We start from the raw sequence: 23,125 nt of genomic DNA on the forward strand, positions 1-23,125 counted from the left end.
GATAGGAAAGCAATACACTGACCAGATACTTAATTGCAGAAGCAATCATTCCAACACCCACAAACAGAACTATATCAGGACTTTATTTAAACACGCCACAAAGACGGCAGCACCCAGGAACTGAGTGGCAGAAGAAAAATACTTATACAACCTATTCAAGAACAATGGGTACCCGATAAACACAGTTTGCTGATTCTTGAACAACAAACCCGAACAAATAGATATAACATGCCCAGAAACTCTAGCCACACTACCATACATCAAAGACATCTCTGAGATGACTACCAGACTTCTCTGACTCCTTGGCATCATAGTAGCCCACAAACCTACCGACACACTGAAACAGCCCCTGATGAACCTAAAGGAGTCTGTGCCAACAACCAGCAAAACGAATGTCATTTACAAAATACCCTGCAAGGACTGTAACAAACGCTGCATCAGGCAGAAAGCTATCCACCAGGATACACAAACACCAATTATCCACCAAAAGACATGACCCAATATCACTCGTATCCTTACATATAGACGAAGAACCTTACTTCGACTGGGACAACACATCCATCCTAGGACAGGCTAAACCGAGACACACACGGGAATTCCTAGAGGCCTGGCATTCAATACATCGATAAACACATCGATTTGGACACCATTTACCATTCTCTGAGAAAAAGAACTGGAAATGATATTCATGATTTGGAGACACCGGTGTTGGACTGGGGTGTACAAAGTTTTTTTTTTAAAAAATCACAACATCAGGTTATAGTCCAACAGGTTTATTTGGAAGCACTAGCTTTTGGAGCGCTGCTCCTTCAGGTGGTTGTGGAGTATAAGATTGTAAGACATAGAATTTTATAGCAAAAGATTACAGTGCGATGGAACTGAAATTATATATTGAAGAAGACCTGGATTGTTTAAGTCTCTCATCTTTTAGAATGACCATGTTGGTTTCAGTTCTTGCATATATAAATCGCAAAAGTTTTTTAAAAAGTTACATTCTCAAGTGAACTTTAACAATTGGTATCATGTCAGCCCAGATAATGCATTGAAGGTGTGAGTTTCCCTGTGAGGCTGTCTGTGCCACAATGGTCAGACTGATTCTTATCTAAAAAACAGATTTACAGAATTTATGAAAGATTCATACAGTTTTTGAACAAAGTAAAATGTAATTCTGCAAGTATAAATTCACCCCACAAGTTTGTGTATGTGGGTGGGTGGGTGGGTGTGTGTGGGGGGGGAGGCATGGTGGTTGTGTATCAGAATGTGTGTGTAAAGTGGTATAAGTCTGTGAGAGATGGTGTGTGTGTGTGTGTGTGTGTGTGTGTGTAAGTATCTGTGAGCGTATGATATCGCCCACCTTAACAGACCACGCATCTAAAAAGCGGAACAGAGCACCAGCGCTTCACTGGACGCTTGTTGATGTTATCCAGCATGGTGATGAAACGTCTGAAAACAAACCTTCCAGCTCAGCGAGCAAACTTAAGACCTAAATCCATCAGGTTTCACGTTAAGTTTTACTACCATTGGATAGATCTTGATTGAAGGATATGTCTACTCTCAGCTGTGAATTTCTGCTAAGGATGAGACAGCAATCTAAACATTATTTAGTTGGCAACTAATAGATTAAACTATAGAAAAGATATTCGCCACAACCTATTGCAACCAAAAATCCCACGCTTGTTCAGTGTTCTCAGCAGGTAGATAACCTTTTCGTTTAGTAGCTCAACTGTCTTCTGTCTGCCCTGACAGAATGAATCTTTTTAGTGTCCTTTTAATGGAGCTCTTTACATTCAGTCTTCAGCTCATAATTCAATGGACTTTGAGCAGCCAGGCTTTGGTGACTCTTTGACCTTCATTTCTGTTTCACAAGCTTAATCGCTTCTGTCTTCATTTACATCACACTTGTTGATTAACCCAAAAACATTTGTTTTCTTCTACTTTGCACAGTGACATGTTCCTTCAGTCTGACTGCTGCATCTGTCAGCAGCACAGTGAACTGCTTTTAATGTTGTCTAATGTTAAAACATGCATCTGTCTTTTAATAGGGCAGCGAGCTGAAGACTCTTTTTTTTTTGGACAACGAAATCGCGTAGGTTGTCACCTGGTGCATTCAGTATAACTTTGCCCTGTAATGGGGCATGATGCATTCTACTTTGTTTATTACACTGGCTGTTTAAGTTTAAAATCATCGCATGATCTTGCTGTCACAACACAGGATTATGCAACAAGCTTATCCTCTAATCAATTGCAATATGGACTTAAAAGAGTAGTGTTACACAAACCCATTTTATCTCGACGATCATCTGCTTTAACATCTTAAACTTGCCTCTGCTCATATCTTGGATGAAGGGTGATGCCTGAAACCCACTCACTCCTCTCCTGCTGTTACACCAGACCTTATCCACCACATCTCAGTTCAGCTGGCATCTTCCAGTTTTCATTTCGTCACCCCATAGCTGATTTATTCCATCTTTTTTACTACGTAAGTTTCAGCCTGTACACACTCTTACCAATGTTCTACTTACCCTTCAATTTTATGTTGCAGTATTCATTCCCTGAGTCCAAATATTTTTAAAAAGGAACAGGAGTAGGCCATTGAGCCAGCTACACCATTAAATATGGTCATGGCTGATCGTCCAACTCGATACCCTCGTCCTGATTTTGCTCCATACCCTTGAATCCCCTTGGCTAATAGAACTGTCGTCTTCAATGGTTAGGAACATGGGACTGTGATATCATATTAATTACAGAGACTTGACTCAGGGATGGACAGACTGGCAGCTTCATATTCCAGGATTCAAGTGTTATAGGAAGGTTAGAGAGGAGGGGGAGTGGAAGTTTTGGTAAGGGATAAGATTACGGCTGTCCTTAGGGAGGATATTCCTGAGAATACGTTCAGACAAGTTATTTGGGTGGAACTGAGAAATAAGGCAGGGATGATCACCTTATTGGGATTGTACTATAGAATCCCCCTCCCATCAATAGTCAGCAGGAAATTGAGAAACACATTTATAAAGACATGTCAGTTATCTGTTAGAATAATATGGTGGTTCTGGTAGGGAATTTTAACTTTTCTAACATAGACAGGAACTGCCATAGGGTAAAAAGTTCAAATGGAGAGGAATTTGTTTGTGTACAAGAAAATTGTCTGATCCGGTATGTGGACAAAGCTACTAGGGAAGATGCAAAACTTGACCTACCTTTGTGAAATAAGGCAGTGCAGATGACTGAAGTGTCAATAGGGGAGCACTTAGGGCTATTGACCATAAATCTTTTTTTTAGTTTTAAAGTAGGGTCGGAAAATGACAGACTGGAGATCTAAACGTTGAGGTTGTAATTTTGAGGAAGGCCAAATTTGATTGTATTGGGCAAGAACTTTCAAAAGTCTATTGTGGTGGATGTTCACAGGTAAAGGGATGGCTGGAAAATGAGTCCAGATACAAATATGTTCCTGTTAGGGTGAAAGGCAAGGCTGATAGGTCCAGGGAATGCTGGATGACTGGAGAGTTGAGTAGGCAAAAGTGAGGACTGCAGATGCTGGAAACCAGAGTTTAGATTAGAGTGATGCTGGAAAAGCACAGCAGGTCAGGCAGCATCCAAGGAGAGGAAAATCGATGTTTCAGGCAAAAGCCCTTCATCAGGAGAGTTTGGTCAAGTAAAGGAAAGAAGCATGTGTCAAGTAAAGACAGCAAAGATCAAGTGAATCCTTGGAAGAGTTTAAAGGCAGTAGGAGTATACCTGTGGGGAAAATCAGGAGGGCAAAGAGGGAACTTGAAATAGCATTGGCAAATCAAGTTAAGGACAGTCCAAATGGATTTTATAAATGTATTAAATATATTTAAGAAAAAAGTGTAACTAGGGAGAGAATAGGGTCCCTCAAAGATCAGCAAGACAGCCTATGTGAGGAGCTGCAGGAGACCGGGCAGATACTAACCATGTATTTTGCACCTGTGTTTACTGTGGAGAAGGACATGGAAGATATAGTTTGTAGGGAAATAGATGGTGACATCTTGAAAAATGTCTGTATTACAGAGGTGGTGGTGCTAGGTGTTTTAAAACGAATAAAGGTGGATAAATCCTGAAGATCTGATCAGTGTACCTTAGAACTCTGGGAAGCTTGGGGAAGTGATTGCTGCGTCCCTTGCTGAGATATTTGTATCATCGGTAGCCACAGGTGTGGTCTCAGAGGACAAGGGGTTGGCTAATTTGGTGCCACTATTTCAGGAAGGTGGTAAGGAAAAACCAGGGACCTATTGATTGAGCCTGACATCGGTGGTGGGCAAGTTTTTGGACAGAATTCTGAGGGACAGGATTTACATATATTTTGAAAGGCCAAGACTGATTAGGGATAGTCAACATGGCTTTGTGCGTGGAAAATCACGTTTCACTAACTTGATTGAATTTGTTTTGAAGAAGTATCAAAGAGGATTGATGGGGGCAGAGTGGGTGGACATGATTTATATGGACTTCAGTAAGGTGTTTTGACAAGGTTTCTCATGGCAGACTGGTTAGCAAGGTTAGATCTCATGGAATACAGGGAGAACTAGCCATATGCATGCAGAACTGGCTCAAAAGTAGAAGAGAGGGTGGTGGTGGAGGGTTGCTTTTCAGACTGGAGGCCTGTGACCAGTGGTGTGCCACAAGGATTGATGCTGGGTCCACTGCTTTTTGTCATTTTATATAAATGATTTGAATGTGAACATAGAAGGTATAGTTAAAGTTTGCAGATGACACCAAAATTGGAGGTGTAGTGGACAGCAAAGAAGGTTTCTTCAAAGTACAATGGGATCCTGGTCAGATGGGCCAGGGAGCAGAGAGTGGCAGATGCAATTAATTTGAAAAAATGCGAGGTGTGGAAGGGCATTTTGGAAAAGCAGACCAGGGCAGGACTTTTATACACTTAATGGTAAGGTACTGGCAGGTGTTGCCAAGAGACCTTGGAGTGCAGGTTCATAGTTCCCTGAAACTGGAGTCTCTTCTAGATAGAGGATAGTGAAGGCAGCATTCGTTATGCTTTCCCTGTATTGGTCAGTGTATTGAGTATAGTTGAGAGGTCATGTGGCTGTATAGGACATTGGTTAGGCCACTTTTGGAATTCTGTGTGCAGTTCTGGTCTCCCTCCTATTGGAATGATATGAATTTTGAAAGGGTTGAGAAGACTGAATTCAACCAAGGTTCCTGGTGCTCTGAGGCAGCAGTGCTAACCACTGTGTCATTGTGCTGCTCGTTCCTACACTTGCTGCACTTTTTATTTCCTGTTTGCCAGCAAGTTTTCTGTCTGCCTCAGTGTCCTACTCTTCATTCTTTGTCGTTTTAATTTTACACGCTAATCTTTTATGTGAAACTTTCAGAAAGTCCAAATAAACCACATCCACTGTGCGCCATCAACGCTGTGAGTCACATTCACAAAGATTTCTAATAGACTTGTCAAGTATGATTTCCCTTTTTTGCGATTCTGTCACTGTCCAGGTGCTCAACTTTTATGCTTTTATAATCAACTCCAGCATTTCCTCACTACTGACGTCAGATTAACTTGTCTATAATTCCAAGTTTTCTCTCTGCGCCTCTTTTTTTAAATAGAGGGGTTACATTGGTTAGACTACAATCTGTAGGAATTGTTCCAGAGTCTGCAGAATCTTGGAAAATGACTATTAATGCATCTCCTTCCTATTGGAAGAATGTTGTGAAACTTGAAAAGATACAGAAAAGATTTACAAGGATGTTGCCAGGAATGGAGGATTTGAGCTACAGGGAGAGGCTGAATAGACCTGGGGCTGTTTTTTCCTGGAGTGTCGGAGGCTGAGGGGTGACCTTATGGACGTTTATAAGATCATGAGGTGTATGGATAGGATAAATAGACAAAATCTTCCCCCTGGGGTAGGGAAGTCTACAAATAGAGGGCATAGGTTTATGGTGGGGAGGGCCAATATAGAAAAGATTTAAGGGGCAACGTTTTCACTCAGAGGATGGTGCATGTATGGAATGAGCTGCCAGAGGAAGTGATAGAGGCTGGTACAATTGCAACATTTAAAAGGCATCTGGATGGGTATATGAATAGGAAGGGTTTAGACGGATATGGGCCAAGTGCTGGCAAATGGGACTTGACTGGATTGGGATATCTGGTTGGCATTGGCGAGTTGAACTGAAATGTCTATTACTATGCTTTACATCTCTTACTCTGACTCTACTCTTGGTAGGGCCCCCTCTTCTTTTGCACTGCCTTTTGTTTAATGCATTCCTTGGAATCTGCTATCTCCATCATGATTGGTTACTCCTCCTAATGTTTCGTTTGGCTGACACCCATTTTTGTGACATTCTCTGTCTCTGAATTGCCTGTGGATGTTTTTCTTTGTTAAAAACAGTATTTAATGTGAAGTCTTTGATTGTGAATAAACTGTTAAGATAACTTTAATTGGTGAAAAATAAACTAAAAATAAAAATAATAATATTTGTGTGAAAAACAATATTTAATTAAAAATATTTATTTAAAAACTGTCATTTAGACTGGTAGAACTGTGCAACCCTACACTGAAAGGTCAAAAATCATTTATAAAGGCACTTGAATGGAGCACTTGTGATTTATGACGACCTGTTAAGACCAGAAGAATGTATTAATTGATTTCCTTTCTCGTTGCAGGGTACCAACAATCCCATATTTCTAAGTAGTGTTGCATTTTTCCAGGATTCTCTCATCAATCAAATGACGCAAATTAAGCTTTCAGTGTATGATGTTAAGGACAGATCTCAGGGAACTGTAAGTGATATAATATTTGCCTCTGTGCATGTGGACCTACTTTTAATATTGAATTTTCCAAATTCACAGCGAGTGAAATGGTAGATATTTTTGCAGTTCAGCTTTAGTATATTGTACGCACACAATGTTATCATGACTTATAAATTATATATTGTAATTTTTGCTGGATCTGATGAAGTATTCCCTCGGACACTAGCAATGTTGAGTAGCAACAATACATTATGAAAAGAATAATTGCAGCATTAATCAATATTTGATTGTTCAGCATTACAATAGCTATTGTATTTGTTCCTAGAGTGTGAACTTTGCTGGCAAAGCTAACATTTGTTGTCCAATTTTAATTGCCCACAAGAGTGTGAAATTGAGTGAACAACAATGCTGACCTTGTCTCTCCCAAGGATGGGATTAAAAATTTACTGTGCTCTCTCCATTCAGAGACCCAGACGTAGTATAGAAACAAATGCGCCAAGAAGGTTACAAGTTCAATTTCTTATGTGCGCAAGTTAATTGGCCTTGGAGTTGGTAGATCCAGCAAAATAATTTTTGTGGGCTTTTCTGTGCTTAGGAAATGCAAGTTTGCTCAATATCTATTTATGAATGTATCTGCTTAATTTAAAAAAAAACATACACTGATAGGATAGTTACAAGGATATTTTCACTATTGGACAAACGAGCACTAGGAGCTCAGTCTCAGGATAAGAACGCAACTATTTAGAATTGAGATGAGGAGAACTCTATTCACTTAAAAGGCTGTAGGTCTTTGGAAATCACAAAGGGTAATGGATGTTTATTCATAAAGCAGGTGGTGAGATTAGAAGAGATCCAAGGTATAACCGGTTTAAATAAGAAGAAAAAAAGTTGTTTGTTAGTTAATGATGCAAGGAATAGGAAAATACAAATTTAATGTTCAGTGTATTAGAAGATCATGAGAAACATAAGCAGGAGTAGGCTGATGGGCCCCTCAACCCTGTTCTGCCATTCGTTGACATGACACCCATTTTTCTGTATTTTCCCTTAATCCTTGATTCCCTCACTAATCGAGAAACTATCTACCTCCGCCTTAAATATGCACAACGACTCTGCCCCCACAGCCCTTGTGACAAAAAGTTCCAAAGACCCTCAACTCTCTGAAATTCCTTCTTAACTCCATCTTAAATTGACACCCCTATACTCTGAGGCCATGCCCCCGATAGTAGATTTTCCCATGAGGGGAAACATCATCTTAGCACTGACCCTGTCAAGCCCCTTAAAAATCCCAAGTGTTTCAGTGAGATCACATTTCTGATGAACCACGTGAAAAAGGATGTATCAGCTTCCCTCTTTTTCACCTCCCTGATTGGATATAACAATGATTTTAAGGTTTTAATGTGATGCTGTACTCCTTTTTCATTTAAAATGTAGTTAACTAATGTCTGTTGTAACAGTAAGGAGCCAGATACAAGATTATTTTGAGTAAAAGAAATTAGGAAAAATAGTAGACATAACATCAAGCATACAGGTCCAAAGTTAAAAAGGGGTCCAGTCCAGTGCCACAGGAACATGAAATAAGTTTACTTTAGTGTTCTTGAGTAAGGGTTTTACCCAAGACCACAGTTGTTTAATAGGTTATTTGAATCATCAGCAGTAGTGGTTAATTTCTGTTATCTTTTGTTCTTAATTTTCTAATATTTAATTTTTGATAATGAGCACAGGTCTTTTTACATGACAGGCAGAGAACACTTTTTCCAGCTGGCTCGAATTCACAGCTAAAGTCCATTTCCCCTGTTCTTGTTGAATTAGAAGATGGTTCATGCATTTTTTACTTTGATTTCACTGTCTCCAAAGTTACACTATCCATTATGAGAAAATTTTCAAAGTAAATAAAAAAAGATAATTAAGGCTTTCACATCTGATTGCATAGACTGGTTTCAGTGCCTTTTGATAAAATGCTAATTTCGGTTTTGATTGGATTTGTTATTTTTTGAAATTATTCATTCATGGGATGGGAGCATAGCTAGTCAGGCCAGCATTTATTGCTAGTCCCTAGTTGTCGTCTTGAACTGCTACAGTTCCGTGTGCTGTTGGTAAACACTCAATGCTGTTAGAGAGGGAGTTACAGGATTTTGACCCAGCAACAATGAAGGAGTAGTGGCATATTTCCAAACCTAAATGTTAATGGCTTGGAGGGGAAATTGCAGATGGTGACATTCTCCCGCATCAGCTGCCCTTGTCCTCTGAATGTAGTGGTCATGGGTTTGAAAGCTGCAGTTGAAGGGACCTTGTTGAGTTTCTGCTTTGCATCTTCTAGATAGTAGCAGCAGTATCAATGGTGGAGGAAGTGAATAAGGCCTTAAGACACAGGAGTGGAAGTAAGGTCATTCGGCCCATCAACTCCACTCCGCCTTTCAATCATGTTTGCCGTTATGATGCCAATCAAGCAGGTGCCTTTGTCCTGCATGGTGTCATGCTTCTTATGTTGGAGTTGCACTCATTGAGGCAAGTGAGAAGTAAATCTACACACTCCTGACTTACACACCGTGTAGATGGTGGACAAGCGCCAAGAATTCAGGAGGGGAGTTAGTCAAAAGATTCCGAGCCACTGACCAGTATTTGTAGCCATGGTATTTATATAGCTAGTCCAATTGAGTTTCTGATCAATGATAATCCCCAGAATGTTCATGGTGAGGGATTCAGTGATGGTGATGTCATTGAATATCAGCGAGTAATGCTTAGATTCTTTCTTGTTGGAGATACTGGGTTAGTGGTGCTGGAAAAGCACAGCAGTTCAGGCAGCATCCAAAGTGCAGCGAAATTGAAGTTTCAGGCAACGTTGATTTCACTGCATTTTGGATGCTGCCTGAACTGCTGTGGTCTTCCAGCATCACTAATCCAGAATCTGGTTTCCAGCATCTGCAGTCATTGTTTTTACCCCTATCTTGTTGGCGATAGTCGTTTTCGATGTGGATGCATGTTTGTTTGAACTTTGAACAGTTAATCAACTTCACTAACACGTTCCACCCTGACCTTAAGTTCACCTAGACCATCTCTGACACCTCCCTCCCCTTCCTGGACACCTTCATCTCCATTATCGGTGATTGACTCAACTCACGTCCATTACAAATCCACTAATTCCCACAGCTACCTGGACCCGTGGATGACACCATCTCCCACCCTGTCTCCTGTGAAAACGCTAACCTTGTTCCCAATTCTACTGCATCTGCTCCCAGAAGGACCAATTCCACCACAGAACATACCAGATGGCCGCCTCCTTCAAAGACGCAACTTTCCCTCCAGTGCATCTCATCCACTTCCCACACCTCTGCTCTCCAACCCCCCCTCCCCCGGGCTTCGCCTTTCATCTCTTCAACCTCTGGATACATCGCGTCAACCACTGCCATTTCTGCCACCTACAAACAGACCCCACCACCAAGAATATATCTCCCTCCCAATCCTGATCTGCGTTCCATAAGGACCATTTCCTCTGTGACTCTCTTGTCAGGTCTGCACTCCCCACCAACCCACCCTCCCCTCCCTTGCCAACACCTTCCCCTGCCACTGCAAGAATGGCAAAAACGGTGCCCACTCTCTTCCCTCCCCTCTGCCCAAGGCTCCCAAGAGTTTTCTACATCCATCAGAGATTTACCTGTACTTCCACACACGTCATTTACTGTATCCTTTGCTCCCAATGTGGTCCCCTCTATATTGGGGAGTCAGGACACCTACTTGCGGAACGCTTCAGAGAACATCTCCAGGACACATGTACGAAACAACCCCACTGCTTTGTGACCAAACGCTTTAACTCCCCCTCCCACTTCCCCAAGGACATGCAGGTCCTGGGCTGCCTGCATTGCCTAACCCTTACCACCCAATGCCTGGAGGAAGAACGCCTCATCTTCTGTCTTGGGTCTCTCCAATCACATGGGAATCAACGTGGATTTCACCAGTTTCCTCATTTCCCTCCCCGCCACCTTTATCCTAGATCCAGCCTTTCAATTCTGCACTGCCCTCTTGACCTGTACTACTTGTCTGTCTTCCTTCCCACCTACCCAGTCCACCCTCCCCCTTTGACCTATCACCATTACCCCCACCTCTATCTACCTATCATATTCTCAGCTACCTTCTTCCCCCACCCACTTCTATTTATCTCTCAGCTTCCTTGGCCCACAAGCCTCATTTCTGATAAAGCGCTTATGCTCCTGCTGCTCGGATGTTGCCTTACTGGCTATGCTTTTCCAGCACCAAACTCTTGACACTGATCACCAGCATCTGCTGTCCTCACTTTCTCGGTTTGTTTCATGAGCTTGGCTAAATTGTGTGGTCACACGATTGCTGTGATCATTTGAAGTTAGTGTTTTGTTCCTTTCAAAACCATTTCATTCCATGGATGTTCCTTGTAGTAATATCAAATAATGGAATCTGAAAATCAATGCTCCATATTGTTACCATTACCAAAAATAAGAGATGTGGGAAGATTGAGGAATAATGTTTCTATTCAGTAAATGGTAATGAATTAGAACTCATTGATAAAAATGGAGGTTATGAATTATTTTAAAAGGAAGTTGCATGGGCACATGAAAAATAAACTTGCAAGTCTGTGGAAATAGAGCCAATGATTGAAACTAGCTAGATTGCTTTATACTGAGTTAGCATGTACAAATCTTTCTGCTATAACTCCGGTTTCTTTAATGCCCATTCACTATCGCGATTGATGAATTGGGACATATGTTTTAAAAGTTCATGCTTTAGGAGTAATGTTGGCTGTAATGTGGTTATATCGCCAACACTTTATGCACTGTTTCCAAAGCGCGATTTTTCACTAATGCGGGGCTACACAAGGACGCAACCATCACATTTATGGAAGAACTATCTATACAACAGAGGCCAAATGGCTTCTGTGCTGTAATGTCTCCATGGCTCTGAATAGATTTAGCGTTCCTGGGAGGAACTCACAACACCTATAACTGTCACCAGATCCTCCTGATCTGCAAAGGTAACATTTAATACAGTGAGCCATGATTTCAACAGTGGTTAGATCTTACTGGAGTGACGCCTCCAACATAAAGAACATGGTCAGCTAAATATTCTCAGATTTTGCTCCTGCTCAAGGTGCATGAGCTGCAGTTGACTGAACTAAGCTTAGTGTTGCTGAATGATGGCGTACAGTTTCTTTTGCTACTGGGTGCCAAATGCTTACAGCTAGCATGTTGGCAGTTCTGCAAGTCTGTTAGGCTTGTGTTAAAGTTGAAGAAGGTAACTGTGGAAAGAAGAGCAATTCTTAGTTTGGAAGTTAGGAAGGAAATTTTATAGAACATTATTCACCTATCTGGTTCTAAAAGCTGTTAGTTGATGTATCATTTTCTATTGAGAAATGTTTCCACGAATTCACCCTTTTATCCACTAAGGGGCGCTACAAACAATACGAAGAATAACAAGTGAGTAACTAAAGCTAAACTTGCAAAAATATTTTAAATCCTTTGGAAATTTGCCCACTAGCTCTAAAATTATGCCAAATAAAGTCTGAACAAATAACTATTTAGAATTGCAATAGCTTCTTAGAATTCTATGGATTAGGAACTTTGCATTTTGTGAATGTGCTTTTTTTTAGGATGTTTTTCTTAATTTCCCTTGTATACACCATGTTCAATTGAGAGAGTCTATGGCCTTTGTAATCCCCTGGAAAAAAAGCAGTTGCAAATAATTAACGTAGTGAAGAGAGAATCCCACTGGCTTTTGTTTTCTCTGGAGAACTTAGTGACCTATGATATGAATGAAATCTGACAGTACAAACGAACCCAAGATGTCTAATTCTGCACCACAAGGTGGTTAGGCATATTGAAATATGCCTGCTGTGGAGCTAATAATGCTTGCTGTATATTATACACCAATCCAACATAACCTTTGGGTAAGGGTTGGTGCGCATGTCACTACAGAAATCCAAATGCTACTTTAAGATTAACCATTCCAGAGCAACTCCTTAAAGTTTGCATTTCCTTGCTTAGCCACGAAATGCAACGAATGAGCATGTGCTGACTAGCTAACCTCACCACAGATGATTTGGGCCGTTATGAAGTTACGCAAGGAATATGTTTGAACTATTTGAAGTCAACGTATATTTAATTAAAGCTGAATAAGCTGTCAGATTCACATTTACCATGTCATGATTAATCATACCAATGAAGCTCTGACATTGAAACTAAAGTGCTGGAAGTTTTAAACTAAATTTATTAGTCTGTCTTTATTTTTTCTTTCAGTACCTGATATGACACAAATTAGAATTGTTAATTTTAAATTTCATCTGTTAATTTTGCAATTTATTGATGGGATTGCTTTTTAAAAAAAGTGCACAGGTATATTGTCCATTTGAGGACCCTGATGCTTGGTTTCCCTCTGCTCACAGTTTCACCAATTTGGATTGCAAAATGCCGTTCGTTAAATGGACAAGAGCGATTCTAATCATTGTCGTTGTTTATCAGTTATAACAAATTACAGACCATTACTTTCACCAAAGAAGTGAATTGATTTTCACTGAATTCTTATCCACATTGAGCAGTATGATGGGTCTAGAGTGTTGTATTGGAAAAGCACAGCAGGTCAGGCAGCATCCAAGGAGCAGGAGAATCGATGTTTCGGACATAAGCTCTTCATCGCGAATTGTGCTTTATATTCCCTGGAGGCTGATGACATGCCTAGTTTCGCCCTCTGTGCACTGGTTTTCAATCACAGTTGAAATTTTGTATCTATAATGAGATGACCTTTGAGTAAATTACAGACTGTTGCCTTTTGAAGACCAGCATGATAGCCAGAACAGAAAGTCATTTCCCTAGTAAATGACCTGATGTCAAATGTGCTAGTTCTAATTTTGAAAGTATCACTCTTCTATTCAGTTGATTGAATTATTGTTGGAATCAAGCTCTCTCCCTACCCCGCTCCCTCAAAATCCAAATTAATCTCCATTCTGCCCATTCTTAAATTTAGCTCATTTATCTTATTCCCTATTTGAAAAACTTATTTGCATTTTATTTATTGCCACTGATCTACATCTGTAACCTGCGGTGGTTTTGATCTTTAGTCAGGTGATCGCTGGCAGGATTTTTATTTTAAAACTGAGGTACGGTTTTGAATCTCTCTGGGATTGGGTTTACATGCATATGATTTTTATCCATGGTTTTTCGCTGCTGACCTTGCAATGACTTAGAATTTTATTTTATCTGTGCTTTACTCCAATACTACTACCTGCATTTGCAATACTAATCTGGAGTATCTCGGGCTGTGGGTATCTACACATATGTTGTTCCCGAGGTTGTTTGCTCCTTACTTTGAAGTGAGTCTTTTCTACTCGTGTATTATAATACTGCTTTTGCACCTTACAGAAGAGCTGAATGCTAGAAGGGAAGCGAGTTGATTTCATTTCGTATTTTCACCTCTGCTGAGATACAGTGAAAAGTATTGTTTTGTGTGCTAACCAGGCAAATCATACCTTTACAAAAGTACATCAAGATAAAAGAATAGAGTTCAGAATATGATGTAACAGCTACAGAGCAGATGTAGAGAAAGATCACCTGTCATATGAGGGGTCTGTTCATAAGTTTGATAACAGTGGGGGGAAAAAGCTGTTCTTAAATCTTTGATATGTGTTTGAAAGCTTTGGTATCTTTTGCCAAAGGAGTAGAGTATGACTGGGGCAGGAGGGGTGATTGACAGAACAACAACATTTAATTGTGCGGTATCAAGCACCCATAGCAGAACTGACCACTAATCCCATTCCCCTCCTCTCCTCACCAACTCCAGAACAAAATGTGCATGGAAGGCACCAACAAGCCATTAAGTGATCCAGTTGTCACCTGCCTGCTGTGAGGCCAATTTTTCTTTAGCTTTGGAATCGCCAGCTACCACCTCAAGTAGACCACCCCAGAGTCCACCCCTAACATAGGGTAGTTTACATGATCTTTACTACAAAGGAGGTGGCTCAGTAGTGAGGGACTTGATCTTTTCGAGCTAGAGTCAGACACTCAGCACCCCAGGATTGTTCTGTGGGAAAATGCAACTTCTGCTTCACAAAGCCTGAGGGTATTTCCACGGGCTTTCCTCTGTACCAGGCAGTCTGCGTATATACTGGCCAGAGCAAGCATGATGTATTATCCAACCTGGTCCAGTAAAATATTGCAGGTTATTACCATAGGACCAAGAGTGTCATTATAATTGCATTTTTGTTCTAGACTTTTCAGGGGTGGGGTGCATCCCTGTGTGTGCACGTGAGGGACAGCATTATGATTGCCTGCGGGGAGCTCACTCTTGAAACCCAGTCTTTAATTCCAATGATAGGAAGTCAAGGACAGTGGAATTTTATTAATCATAGCCATGCATCACAGAAGGAGGCTTTTTTTTAAACCCATCAAGGACTGTTCACGTTTCCAGGTTTCTTTCAGTGAAAACAGTGATCTGTGACTTAGCTTCTGACAGCAGAACCGAAAGAAAACCAATATTTGGTCCACCAGAATTTTGTCTCTCATGCCCTCTGCCCCTGCCTTCCAACAAAAGGCGTTGACAGTTTAAAAGTTGCAGAGCCACGTCCACAACTCCAGTGGTAATGTGGTTTGAGGATTGTAGTAATTTTAAACACAAGATCTGAGACTATTGTATCTCAATCTTTTTTTTCTAGATGTATCTGTTGGGTTCTGCTATGTACACCGTAAAGGATTTGTTGAAAGAAAAAAATCACCGATTGCACCTAACACTACGGTCAGTAATACAAAATACTGTGCAAATACTGGAAATCTGAAGTAAAAACAAAATGCTGGAAAAGCTCCACAGATCTGGTAACATCTGGAGTGATCATCAAAGTTGATATTTCGGGTTGAAAGCTTTGTGTAAGAACTGGAAAAAATCAGATGTGATAGTTCTTTCCCCACCTTGCCTCACAAATCGAACTGGGGTGGTCTGTAGTAGGGTGGAAGGCAAGAAAGTGTATGGATGCCAGAAATATGATGGTCAAAGGCAAATCAAGATGGTAATAGGACAAGTAAAGTCCTCTACATCCTTGAATGTTTCTTGTCCCATTGCCACCATCTCATGTGTTGCACCATCATTTCTTCTGTCATGTAATCACTACTTATCACTGCTTTTTTGTTCCCTTGCCTTCGTATTTGCTTTAAATCTGTTGAGTCTTTTACATTTTGCCAGTTCAGATGGAATATGTCAACTTGAAATATTAACTTTGTTTCTGTTGCCATGAGATGATGTAGTAGTTATATCATTTAAAAAAAAATCCAGAGGCCCATGTTAATGATCTGAGCATGCTAGTTCAGATTCCATTATGGTACTTGTGGAATTTAAATTGGGTTCATTAATAGATCTGGAGTAGAAAGCTAGTTTCACTGATATCATTCATTCATCACTTATTGCAAAATCCTAACTGGCTCACTCATATTGTTTAGTGAGGGAAAATGTGCTGTCCTGAACTGGTCTGACCCACAGCAATGTGATTGGCTCTGAACTCTGAAATAGCGCCTCAATCCACAGTAGTCAAGGGCAGTTCGTGATGGGCAGCAAATGCCAACTGTATTCATAGCCAACTGTCGCCGCGAAATTAACCGCCTTCGTAGTCAACTGCCGTTACGACATTAACCGCCTCAACCTCTCCACCCTTCTCACCCACTCCAACCTCTCACCCTCGGAATGTGCAGCCCTCCACTCCCTCTGTTCCAACCCCAACCTCACTATCAAACCTGCAGACAAGGGAGGTGTGGTAATAGTTTGGTGCACTGACCTTTACACCGCTGAGGCTAAATGCCAGCTCACGGACATTTCCTCCTACTGCCCCCTTGACCATGACCCCACCTCCCATCACCAAACCATCATCTCTCAGACCATCCATAACCTCATCACCTCAGGGGATTCCCCATCCACCGCCTCCAACCTCATTGTTCCACAACCCCGCACCGCCAGTTTCTACCTCCTGTCCAAAATCCACAAACCTGACTGCCCCGGCCGACCCATTGTCTCAGCCTGCCCCTGCCCACAGAACTCATCTCTAATACCTCGACACGGTCCTGTCCGCCTTAGTTCAAGAACTCCCCACCTACGTCAGGACACCACCCACGCCCTCCACCTCCTACATGATTTTCGCTTCCCCAGTCCCCAACGCCTTATATTCACCATGGACATCCAGTCCCTGTACACCTCTATCCCCCATCACAAAGGACTCAAAGCCCTCCGCTGCTTCCTTTCCCCCGTACCAACCAGTACCCTTCCACTACTCCCTCCTTCGACTGACTGAACTGGTCCTTATCCTGAACAACTTCTCTTTCCAACCCTCCCACTTCCTCCAAACCAAAGGAGTAGCCATGGGCAGCCACATGAGCCCCAGCTATGCCTGCCTCTTCGTAGGATATGTGGAACAGTCCATCTTCCGCAGCTACGCTGGCACCACCCGCACCCCCCCCCCCCCACCCACCCACCCATCTTTTCCTCCGCAGCATCGATGACTGTATCGGTGCTGCCTCGTGCTCCCACGAGGAGCTTGAACAGTTCATCCACTTTACTAACACTTTCCACCCCGACCTCAAATTTACCTGGACCGTCTCAGACTCCTCCCTCCCCTTCCTTTCCATTTCTATCTCGGGCGACCGAATCAACACAGTCATTTACTATAAACCAACCCATTCCCACAACTACCTCGACTACACCTCCTCCCACCCTGCCCCCTGTAAAAACGCTATCCCATACTCCCAATTCCTTCGTCTCAGCCGCATCTGCTCCAGGAGGACCAGTTCCAATACCGTACAACCCAGTTGGTCTCCTTCAAAATCGCAATTTCCCCCAGGACGTGATCAACGATGCCCTCCACTGCATCTCGTCCACTTCCTGCTCCTCCTCCCTTGAGCCCTGTCCCTCCAATCGCCACAAGGACAGAACCCCACTGGTCCTCACCTACCAACTCACCAACGTCCATATACATCGTATCATCCGTCGTCATTTCCGCCACCTCCAAACGGACCCCACCACCAGGGATATATTTCCCTCCCCTTCCCTATTAGCGTTCCGAAAAGACCACTCCCTCCGTGACTCTCTTGTTAGGTCCACACCCCCCACCAACCCAACCTCCACTCCCTGCACCTTCCCCTGCAACTGCAAGAAATGCAAAACTTGTGCCCACACCTTCCCCCCCCTTACTTCCCTCCAAGGCCCCAAGGGATCCTTCCATATTCACCTGCATCTCCACACACATCATTCACATCCGCTACACCCGATGTGGCCTCCTGTATATTGGGGAGACAGGCCGCCTACTTGCGGAATGTTTCGGAGAACATCTCTGGGACACCCGGACCAACCAACCCAACCACCCCGTGGCTCAACACTTCAACTCCCCCTCCCACTCCACCAAGGACATGCAGGTCCTTGGACTCCTCCATCGCCAGAACATAGCAACACAACAGCTGGAGGAAGAGCGCCTCATCTTCCGCCTAGGAACCCTCCAACCACAAGGGATGAACTCAGATTTCTCCAGTTTCCTCTTTTCCCCTCCCCCACCTTGTCTCAGTCAAATCCCTCGAACTCAGCACCGCCTTCCTAACCTGCAATTTTCTTCCTGACGTCTCCGCCCCCACCCCCTACTCTGGCCTATCACCCTCACCTTAACTTCCTTCCACCTATCGCATTTCCAACGCCCCTCCCCCAAGTCCCTCCTCCCTACCTTTTATCTTAGCCTGCTGGACACACTTTCCTCATTCCTGAAGAAGGGCTCATGCCCGAAACGCCGATTCTCCTGCTCCTTGGATGCTGCCTGACCTGCTGCGCTTTTCCAGCAACACATTTTCAGCAAATGCCAATGTCAACTTCCTCCTAGGAAAGAATAAAGCAACATTTCTAGGGCAAAAGCAATGTGTGAGACTAATTGGATAAATCCTTAATTTGGGCAATGAACAGAATGGCGGCCTCTAATTCCATAAATTTGTTGAGCTGTTTCATTAAAATCCATATAGGTGCATTATTGGCTGTTATAATAATTAAAAATATTGTAAATGCTTAGCAAGTCTGACAGTACTTTTGTTTTCTTTCATCTTTCATGAGATGTAGGTTTCTGCCAAGGCCGGTGTTTGTTGTCCTACGTTGCCTGTGACTTTCTAGGGCCATTTCAAAGTGCATTTGAGAGTCAACCACATTTCTGTGGATCTGGAATTAAATGGAGGCCAGATTGGGTCTGACTGTTTCTTTTTAAACCATGATTTGGTATGGTTTCACAATTGCTATTAATAACTGAAGCTAGCTGTCAATTTCAGACTTCCATGAGCTGCTGTGAGATTTGAACCAATGTTTCCAAACCCTTAGCCTCTTAATTGCCATTCAAGTGATATTACCAATGGGTAATATCTGCCCTTGTGTTTTCTACTTCACATGTTTTGAGTGTCACTGTTGAACCTATTTTCAGCACTAGTTCAGGCAGTTAATTCCAGATCATAACTGTATGGTGTAAGTTTCTGTTTCCTCTCTGGTTCTTTTGCTAATTGTCGTAATGTATATTTTTAATTATTTGCTGTACTGCACTGCTAGCCAAAACCTTTCTGGCCATCAAAAATGCATAAGCAGGACTGATCTTAATAAAAATTAGATGAGTGAAAAATCGACCTTTTTTGTTTTCCTATTTTCCTTTCTTCCCTATCCCTTCACTCTGATGCCATCAATATATTTTACTGCAGGTCTGCTGAAAATGAACGTGTGGGTAACATTACTGTGATAGCTTGGCAGATGGAAGGCAAAATTGAGGACAAGATTCCTGTAAGCCGGTCACCTGACACCACCAATGGAAGGGTAACTGTCCCAAATGAAATTGATATCACTGATTTGGTCAGTTCAGGTTATTTCCTTGCCACGATAGAGCGAGTCATAAGTCATGCATGCAAACTTAAAGCATTCACATTTATCTTAAAGTGGCATCAATTTTGGCTGAAACTCCAGCTTTTTCTCCAAGATTCTGTCTGCTGACAGGTAATCTGCATGTATGTGTAAGAAGAGAAAAATAATTCATGTATGCTTACCTGGAGCATGCATTTATATTATGGAAGAGAAACAGCATTGATTTTAAAGAAATGAATCTAACACAAACTATTTTCATATATTGTGAAATAAAGATACATAGTTATGTATGTCAGACTTCAAATACTGAAGTATTTCTTAAAGTGTGCCTTCAGAATGATTGAGGAAGCAGGTGTATTTTTAAAAAAAAGTCTAGGCAAAATTTACAGTGGCTGCAAATCTGTTCATGGGTAACATTTCTGTTCAAGTAGGTATAGGTGCAATCAAAATCGCCTCACTAGCAACAAGATGTTCTGACCATCCAAAGGAGAGGCTGATACCACTGAACTTGAAGCTATATGTTGATCCTGCTGCAAAGCATCCATGCCTGTTCGATGCATGAGGATATGGTCAGACATAACGCGCAGTTAAATTACCTATTGATGCTTATCATCTAGGCTAAGACAGCTGCAATCTCCAATAATAGTGTATGTTTTCCAATGGCCACTTGCCACAGTGGAGGAAATTAGGGAGGAAAATTCTACATGGGAACGCCTTTTGATAACTTGTTTCCCTGTGTAACCTTGCAGATGGTTTTGCCGGTTGACGAAAGTTTAACAGAATCTTTGAGTATTCGTTCAAAACACTCTTCACTGAAGAAAGATCCACTATTACGATCAGGTAAGTAATAGTCAAGTGCTTGAATTTTGTAGACTTCAAGTTTTCCAACTGCCATTTAAAATTTGTTTTACATACTTTGAACTTTTATACAGTATAGTTTTCTTGAGCTGTCAGTCCAGCTTTTACGTGTGGTTGTTTGTTTGAACCCCACCTGAACAATGTTTTAATTGAGAATTGTATGATACCCATCAATATTCAGCCATCAGTCTACTAGAAGCGCTGCCTCACGGTGGTCCACCCTGTAAAATGAGTGGCACGTTTGCCTGCATAAATGTGGGGTGGACATGTGAGGCTGTAATAGATATAAATAACTTAATTGAGCAGGTGACAAGGTAGCAGATACAGTATGTTGCAAAGAAGTATTCACTTTGGTCGTAAGCTTCAAAAGCAATGTTATGTTTTGAAAGGAACGAACCTTTTTAAAATGTCGATCCAAAAAACCCAAAGAACGGCAGACGCTGCTGATCACCCCCCCCGGCCCCGCGCCAAACAAAAGCGCCCAAATACATTCCCAGCTGCAATGTATTCTGAAAAACGATCACTGGACCTGAAGCATTAACTCTTCTTTCTCTCCACAGATGCTGCTACACCTGCTGAGTTTCTTCAACAATTTCTGTTTTTATGTTGTAAATGTTAGAAGAATTTGGTGTACTTGTAGAAGGATCACAATGGTAAGGTCCTAGGGAGAGTTGCTGAACAAAGAGACCTTGGAGTGCAGGTTCATAGCTCCTTGACAGTGGAGTTGCAGGTAGATAGGATAGTGCAGGAGGCATTTGGTATGCTTTCCTTTATTGGCCAGAGTATTGGGAGGTGATGTTGCGGCTGTACAGGACATTGGTTACGTGATGAAGGGCTCTGGCCCGAAACGTCGAATTTCCTGTTCCTTGGATGCTGCCTAACCTGCTGTGCTTTAACCAGCAACACATTTTCAGCTCTGATCTCCAGCATCTGCAGACCTCACTTTTTACACCAGGACATTGGTTAGACCACTTTTGGAATATTGCGTGCAATTCTGGTATCTTTCCAGTCGGAAAGATGTTGTGAAATTTGAAAGGGATCAGAAAGGATTTTCGAGGATGTGAGATGTATTGATCAGGCTGTATAAGCCTGTGGTCAGACTGTATTTTGAATATTAAGCAGTTTTGGGTCCTTTATCTAAGGAAGGATGTGAGATTAGATTAGATTCCCCACAGTATAGAAACAGGCCCTCTGGCCCAATAAGTCCACACCGACCATCTGAAGAGTAACCCAGCCAGACCTATTCCCCAACCCTGTATTTACTCCTGACTAACACTACAGGCAATTTAGCATGGCCAATTCACCTAACCTGCATATCTTTGGATTGTGGAAGGAAACCGGATCACCTAGAGGAAACCCATGCAGACACGGGGAGAACGTGCAAACTGCACACAGTCACCCGAAGTGGGACTTGAACCCGGGCAGTGCTAACCTCTGAGCCACCGTGCCGTGCTAACATAGGAGATGGTCCAAGTTGAGGGGGGAGGGGAGAGGAGAGATTGGGGCTTAGGGTCATCCCTTCACTCTGTGCCCTTTTCGAACTGAATTGAAGAATGTTTTTCAGCCAGAGGGTGGTGAATCTGTAGAAGTCAGTGCTGCAGAAGGCTGTGGAGGTCAAGTCATGGACTGCATTTAAGAGAGATTCTTGATTAGTAGGGAGAAGGCAGGAGAATGGGGTAAGAAGCACATCAGCCATGGTTGAATGGCTGGGTAGACTGAATGAGCCAAATGGCTGAATCCTGCTCCTGTATCCTGCCCACAATCCTCCGATATCAGTACGCCTCTAATTCTGGCATCTTGAGTATTCCTGATATTAATGGCTGTAACACTGGTGGTCATGTTTTCAGCTATTAGTCCCTAAGTTTGGAAATTCTCTCACTGCAAACTTCAGCCTATCACTCCCTCTTTCCTCCTCTAAAACATCCCTTACAGTCTAACTATTCGACTGACTTTGGGAGAAATTGTGTCATAAAGGTAAAATCAATGGTTTGGTAATCCAGGCGCACAGTCTATTGCTCTGGGAAGAAGGGTTTGAATCCCACCATATGACCTGATGTGATTTAATTTCAATTAAAAATAAACCAAGTGTTTGGCGTCAAACTGGTGTCAAATTTTGCTTTGTAAAGTTCCTGTGGCCTATCTTGAGATGGTATGTTATTGGCCATACAATTTCATAAATGTATGCTTGTCTAAAGTGGTGTATTGAACAACTGAATATCAAAATCCAACCTGTGTCTTGCAGTGTTTGGGGGCGTTATCTGTAGGATGTATCGTTTCCCTACAACTGACGGGAACCACCTACGGATACTGGAACAGATGGCAGAGAGCATGTTGTCACTGCATATCCCAAGACAATTTGTAAAACTAGTTATTGAGGAAGATGCAGCAAGGTAACATCAATTTAGTTTCTAATTATACCATGAATAAATGGCCTAATTATTGCTGTTCTTCATAGATCAAATCAAGTAGACTGATTTGAATTTATTACAGATTTAAACTTCTTCAGCCTTTTCAATTTATGTGCCCACTGTTTTGGCTGTTTTTCTGTTATTCAAAATACAGTGCTTTCAATGACTAAATAATCAAAATTGTATCACATAATAAATCAATTAATGAATAATTCTGTAACAGAAAACAGTTCTCAGTATTGGTATCTATGACGCATAAAAATGCAGTTACATCTTA

At 42.0% G+C, this 23,125-nt stretch overlaps 1 protein-coding gene across 10 annotated transcripts in view; it reads left to right on the forward strand.

Moving 5' to 3' along the window:
* Positions 1 to 23,125, forward strand: part of LOC132816525 (inositol polyphosphate-4-phosphatase type I A) — a 213,749-nt gene that overhangs the window by 120,060 nt on the left and 70,564 nt on the right. For all 10 annotated transcript variants that reach the window (XM_060826226.1, XM_060826233.1, XM_060826234.1 and 7 more), the window contains 5 exons: positions 6,635 to 6,751; positions 15,390 to 15,469; positions 19,426 to 19,537; positions 20,332 to 20,422; positions 22,683 to 22,830. In XM_060826226.1, coding sequence (XP_060682209.1) covers positions 6,635 to 6,751; positions 15,390 to 15,469; positions 19,426 to 19,537; positions 20,332 to 20,422; positions 22,683 to 22,830 — 548 coding nt within the window. The remainder of the gene's footprint in view (positions 1 to 6,634; positions 6,752 to 15,389; positions 15,470 to 19,425; positions 19,538 to 20,331; positions 20,423 to 22,682; positions 22,831 to 23,125) is intronic.

The sequence above is a fragment of the Hemiscyllium ocellatum genome, chromosome 6, assembly GCF_020745735.1.
Source record: "Hemiscyllium ocellatum isolate sHemOce1 chromosome 6, sHemOce1.pat.X.cur, whole genome shotgun sequence".
NCBI lineage: Eukaryota > Metazoa > Chordata > Chondrichthyes > Orectolobiformes > Hemiscylliidae > Hemiscyllium > Hemiscyllium ocellatum.